This window comes from Egretta garzetta, unplaced genomic scaffold (assembly GCF_000687185.1).
Source record: "Egretta garzetta isolate BGI_Z169 unplaced genomic scaffold, ASM68718v1 scaffold56, whole genome shotgun sequence".
Classification (NCBI taxonomy): domain Eukaryota; kingdom Metazoa; phylum Chordata; class Aves; order Pelecaniformes; family Ardeidae; genus Egretta; species Egretta garzetta.
Window position 1 is genome coordinate 6,758,100 of NW_009260182.1, and position 6,000 is coordinate 6,764,099.

Consider the following 6,000-nt stretch of genomic DNA (forward strand, 5'->3'; position numbering starts at 1 on the left):
ACTTTTTTGCCCAGCTTTTTCAAGACTCTTCCCCACCTTGAATTTTAAAAAGATTATTATATATACTAATTTTAAAAGTAAGAAAAATATGGAAGTGTTAATTTTAAGGTACTTTTAATTGAACTTTGTACATTGTTTAAGTAAATTTTGATTCATATCAAGTCTGTAAAGCCTGGCATTGTATTTTGTGTATGCATGTTTTCATTTTGCAAATATTTAATATATAGACCTATGATGTACATCTATAGGTTACCTAGATGTTATGGGTACTTTTAGTTTATTGTGAGTATTACGGTTGCATAAATAGCTAATAATCACTGGGCTGAATAGCTGCAAGCTTTTTATTATTTTTAAATCTGTAAAGGAAACAGAAACTGTATCGGACGTACTTTTTGTTTAGGCAAAGCAGCGCGTAAGCAATTGCTCTGTTCAACTGCTAAGGCATTAGTGAAAGTGTAAACTTGAGACTGCATGTATTTTGGTATCTACAGGACTGCTTGGTTAAAATAAAAATTGAAGCCCTGTGCTAATTTGTTCACAAATAATGGACTGTACTGATTGCCACTGTGCTTTGTTATATATTTTGACATTTGCTACATGTCCTTCTCATCCCCTGGAACACAACTTGAAACTTATGTCACTAGAGTTCATCTCCCCCTTTCTTTTTTTTTGTTTGCCATAAAGTACAATCTGTACATACCCCTAAGTTGGAAATTTTATGCATGTTCTGAGCTATTCAAGTATTTTATAAACAGTAGCACACAATAAATTTTGTGCATGGGCTGCGGCTCCTATCATTGTGTATTGGTTTTATTTGGCATACGTAGGTCTAATCTGACCTTGGAAATTGTTTAGAAATACTCTTCAAAATTGAAGCTATTGAAAAAAGCAGCCTAAAAGGTCAGATTTAACTTGCAGAGAACTAATTTAATGTAAATGCTATTTTATTTAACTGTTATTGCTGCTGCTTTTTTTGCTTTTGAGTTCTCTCTCATAAATAAAATACCCAGAGATTTTCTGTCCGCTGAACTGGACGTCCAGTGTTGGTTTGCACAAGCCTGTAAGAGCAGTCTTAGTTGATCCTAGAAAGGCTGTTAAGCATAGCGATGTTTTGTGTGTTGGTTTGAACAGAACATCCAAGACCATAATCTGTTCTGGGGCTGCTCTTGGGGCAGAGGGGGAGGACTCGCTGTTTTGACAGTCAGTACAGGTACCTGCTGTAGTCTTTCTGGGGTGTATTCTTGCTAAAGGAAGGACAAGCTGCTGAACAGGATGAGATTTAGAAGAAAAACATAATAAGCACGCTAAAAATAACAGACACACAATTGCTGGTGGAATTCTAATGTTTGATTTTACTTTATTGCAGATGCGTTCTAACTGGAAACTCTTCTCAAAGGTTGAGTGCAGAAGATCAAGTTAAAAAATGGTAAGTTTGGGTTTGGTTTTTTTTTTTAACTCAAGCACCCCCATACTAGCGAGCTGCATAGTCCGTGTATGGTGTCGTAGTAGAGCAGAACAAGCACGTGGTGAATGTTATGATGGTCCCTTCCTCCTTGTAAGCGCTAGTGGAAAATTTCTCAGCCTCAGGAGATGGTATTTTTCATGATTTGATACTCGGATCTTAGTTGTGATTAGCATTCTGACTCGCGGGAGTTGTGTATGTGGAGAAAATACCAATTCAGTCTTTGTCTGGAAAGGCCTCATTGTAGTTGGAGAGATCTGGCTCTGATACTTGCATGGCAGTGAGTGCCTGGCTGCAATGATTCCTTCCTTCAGGATTCCCTTGCAGTATCCGTTTTGCTTCCTCAAGGATTCCCTTGCAGTATCTGTTGTCTGCAGTAGTTTTTGCCAGATAACAAAGGCAGCTCTGCAATAAAGCAAAATTTCTTGGGCAGCTGGTGTTGGCCCGATTTCTCTTCTCGTGCTGCGTGTCTCCTGTCACCCTTTAAGCAGGTAGTCAGGTAACAGGATTATGTCTGTGGGTTCTCTGTGTTTGGAAAGTAGGCACTTATTTTTTACTGCTCTGTTTCTGAAAGGTGGAGTCTGGAGCTGTCTCTAATACTTGCATTGTGGGGGAGAAGAAATTACGTCCTCCCTCCCAGAAAACTGTAAGTAGTCTGCATTGCTTGTTTTTTGCTTTCAGTGTTTGGGGGGAAGGGGGGGTGGAAATCTGTGTGTCCTTAGGCTGTTCTTGGGTAGGGAGGGGAGAAGGCTGGAAATCACTCCACCAGCTGAAGGACACGGAGCAAAAGCTGTGAGAGGCGTGGTCAGTTCCTGGTCTGAGTTGGAGCTTCCCTGCCCTGCCCTGGGGGTCCCGGGGCATGAGCCACCCTGGGGCGTGGGGCACTGCTTCCCGCACTGCTGGGATCACGCTGTCCTCTGTGGTGCTCTGCTCCGCGGGGAGAGGAGTGTGCAGAGGCAGGCTGGGGTTCTGACTGTTCTGAGAAGTGTAAATGCATTTCGGTCAAACTGAGGAGCAGAAGCATGGAATGTGCTCGAGCAAGGTGTTTGGGGGCTGATAGTAAAGCAGGGGCTTGTGCTGTCGGGAAACTTGCTGCGACCTGGTGGGCCAAACAGGGAAGACCGGCCGAGTTCCCAGAGCCCACCTGTGTTTAGTCTCAGGGCAAACACACAGCTTCACCACCCAAAATTATTGATAGTGATAAACAACAGCTTTCCTTTCAAAGCTTAGTAAATCCCAGTTGTGAAATGGAAAAATTGCTGCAGTCGTATCTGTTGAATTACGAAGATCGGCCTCGCTAGCAAAAAAGACAAATGGCTGGGACTGGGGCTGGTTTTCTCTGAGAGTCCCTTCCAATTTGAGTCTGAACACTTTTTGAGAGGAATGGTCTCATAAACAGCTTTATTTTTTCTAATGTTTAACCTTGAAACGCCATTACATTTGTTACATAGAAAAACAAAGCTTTTTCAGAGGCAGGACAAATGGTAGCTTGTTCGTTCTTTCCTTGCCTATTTTTTGCTCCAATGTCACTATCGGTCACTCTGTTCTTGTTACCCATTTAACAATTCTTTGTTACTAGTATGTCACGCAAATCACTTTTTGCCGCAGAACAGGTGAATGCTATTAGGACACGGAACCCTACGCTCTGTTCTTTTTCTTGTAGTAGTAGTAGTAGTATGTATGAGCCAGACTTAATCGATATTCTGCTTTGAATGACAGCTGAAATGGCGGGGAGTTTTTTAGTCACGTGAAAAGATACAGATGCACTGATACGCTTTAAGTATTAAATGCTTTATTTGTAAGGAAGTTTGCTCAAGAGCAAACAAACAAGAGCCAAAGCTTATGAGAATCTTGGTCAAGCTTGGAAAGCTATTGATAGGTCTCTCTCAGTGGATACTTGTACCAAGGATGACCACAGTAATGCAGAGTGGAATGTCTAAGTCTCCCCAAATCAGTTTCCATCTGTTGTTTGTATTTGAAATAATTCATTTTACTCCGACCCAGGAATTTTAAACTGAACTGTATTTCACAGTTTAGTATCAGAAAAAGTTTAAAGTCAGATGTAGGCTGCAGAACATTGAGGTAAGTGAAATACTGAAGCTGTTTCGGTATGGTAAACTTGGTATCTGTTACTGTTTTGCAATATGTTTTACATACATGCTCTGCAAGAGTGAAAGGTTTGCTGTATGGGTTTGCCGTTTGTGTGAGGGTGTCCTATAATACAGTTGTTATTTGGTGAAGCGTTGCTTAGAGATGTTGGGAAGCACATCCTGGACTTGAAGCTTCTGTTAAGTTTACGGCTGCCAACAGATCGACTGTGGCTTCCTAAAAAGCCACATGTGCTATTCAAAGCTCTTCTTTTTAAATCCACTGAAAACATCCACACAGTCACTTATATTGTCTAGGCCACAGTCGCTTTCAGTTTGGATTTACACGTGTTCTGTAGCGTTAGAGTTTGCTGTATAGCCCGCTCCTTTACAAGGTGATGCTTCACAATTAGGTCCGAGATGGTTTCTCCTTTGCGTTGCTGCCTTAAGCACAATGGTAACAGACCACTAACGGTAAATAATTTGAGAAATTAAATAGGGGACTACAGTCAGATTCTGCCAAGGTCCTTAAACTGTCAGCGTAATGTGACTTAAACTGAGCACCTGCATGTTTTTCCACATCACGATGGAAAGACATTAAAGGGGGGAGGGGAGAGTGAAATGCTTTACGTCACAGGCTCAGGCGTTTTTTTGTCATCCGCAGTTAGCTCAGCAGTTAAGTTTAGGTATTTCAAGAAACTTGTTGAGTGCTGGAGATTCGGCTGAGACAAACAGTTTAATCTTGCAGGAGTCTGGCAGAGGGGAGGTGGGTTTATCTGGGTCAAAAGGACTACGACTTAGGGGCTAATAGACAAGATATATATTTTATTATACAATAAAGACTATTATGTGCTGTAAATTAAGGCAATTAGAAGTGCAACAAGCTGACTGGATCATCACGAAGGCATATTTGATTATACAAAGTTTAAAATTATTCTTTTACACGCAAGGATAGTCAGTGTGTGCATAAAGCATGTTACATGTCCTTCAGTTTGTTTTTAAAAAAGAAAACAAAAAAACGGGTAATCTTCTATTGACCAACAATTGCCAGCAGCAAACGCCTGTAATCACCGCTTGTGTCACTCGCTATCATTGTAGCCAAAGTCTTCTGATACATTTGCGTGAACATCTGTTTAATTTGCACAAGGTCAATCTGTGCAAAGAAAAAAAAAAAAAGCAGCACAAAACGTAAACACGCAGTGTACGATTTTAACCCCTAGACAGTCACCCCGCACCTCCTCCCTCGCAGAGGACAGCACGCACGCCAAGGGTGAAACGTGCAGTCCATGAACTCTGCGCGTCCTACAAGGTCCCTCAGCCGGTCCCTCTGGGGACAGAGGAGCAGCTCCCAGAGCAGAGTCTGGTGGTTGTTCCTTGCTTTGTTAGGCCAGTAGTACCCCAGCTCAGCTGAACCTTTGAACCTGAGGTGCTTATCTGCTGTGTGGACAAGCAGCCACGGTTAAGAAGGAAGACACGCAGTGCTACCCTCTAGCCAGAGATAAGTACATGACTAAAAAAAAAGCTGGCTTTAAACCAAATTAACGCATTTGTCTAAATCTGAACCCCGTCAAAGCTTCATTGCCCTACATGATTTCTACAGCTGTGAAAGAAGGGCTAAGTGAGAAGCTGGTTAGGGTAGAGAGCCTTCCGCTAGGTGTGACGTTCACAGAGGAGAAGGTTTCTTACCTCGCTGCGAGTGACTATAATTCTGATGAGGGTAGAATCATCTGTGCCAGCTCCTTTCATAGAATAGTAAAGTCTTTCTGCAAAAAAGGCTGGGCGATTTAAAGCACATTGCACTGCAATAAAGTATATTTTTAGGATTAGTTCCAGTATTGTACACCATACAGCTATACCTGGCAGTGTCAATTCAGGATTTTGGCTGTAGACAGCTACAGGTAGGTATTGATGAAGATCCAGTTACTGTGGGCTACGGGAACTGTTCTGTAGAGCTAAGCTTATTTTCAAGCTGGCCAAACAAGTTATTCCCTCACATGAAAACTTATAGCTGTGAGCGGTTAGCTTCTCTGGAAGTGCTCTTCAAGCCTGGCTGAAACCTTAATGCTCAAATAAGTAATGTAAAAACAGTTCTCCTTGGACAGCCGGTACTAGGACAGAAGGTATTTTACTCATGTTCCATTGCTGGAATCTTGCTAAGAAGAGTACAACTGTAAACAGTTCTCACTCTAGTAGCTACAGAATGGATCTTCCTTCAGTTAGGTTGTTCACTCTCCGAGACAAGCTCTTATTCTTATTTGTGATTCTCAGAGCTGAATTTTCCCCATAAAACTCTTGAGCAGAATATAATCTGGGAAGTTTGCTTATCTGCTATGGCTGCAGAAATGCTGTCACTTTGGGAAGCACTGGTAGGACTGGTGTCTGCAGATTTACTGGTACATCGTAATGATTCTCACTGTCAGCAAATTCTGCTAAATTTGAATGATTTAATGT

General features: G+C 41.8%; 2 protein-coding genes across 8 annotated transcripts in view; one reads left to right on the forward strand and one right to left on the reverse strand.

The window, feature by feature from the left end:
* PPP3CB (protein phosphatase 3 catalytic subunit beta) overlaps positions 1–6,000 on the forward strand; it is a 69,938-nt gene that overhangs the window by 40,646 nt on the left and 23,292 nt on the right. For all 6 annotated transcript variants that reach the window (XM_035897301.1, XM_035897302.1, XM_009642007.2 and 3 more), the window contains 2 exons: positions 1,367–1,426; positions 2,037–2,108. Coding sequence is in view for 1 of the 6 variants with exons in the window: in XM_035897303.1 (XP_035753196.1) it covers positions 1,367–1,377 (11 nt within the window). In the remaining 5 variants the exon portion in view is untranslated. Of the gene's footprint in view, positions 1–1,366; positions 1,427–2,036; positions 2,109–6,000 lie in introns of those variants that run through there.
* Positions 2,103–6,000, reverse strand: part of ANXA7 (annexin A7) — a 13,780-nt gene continuing 9,882 nt past the window's right edge. For both annotated transcript variants that reach the window (XM_035897305.1, XM_009642014.2), the window contains exons 11-12: positions 5,236–5,348; positions 2,103–4,702 (exon numbers count right to left, since the gene is read on the reverse strand). In XM_035897305.1, coding sequence (XP_035753198.1) covers positions 4,580–4,702; positions 5,236–5,348 — 236 coding nt within the window. In that variant the 3' untranslated portion in view covers positions 2,103–4,579. The remainder of the gene's footprint in view (positions 4,703–5,235; positions 5,349–6,000) is intronic.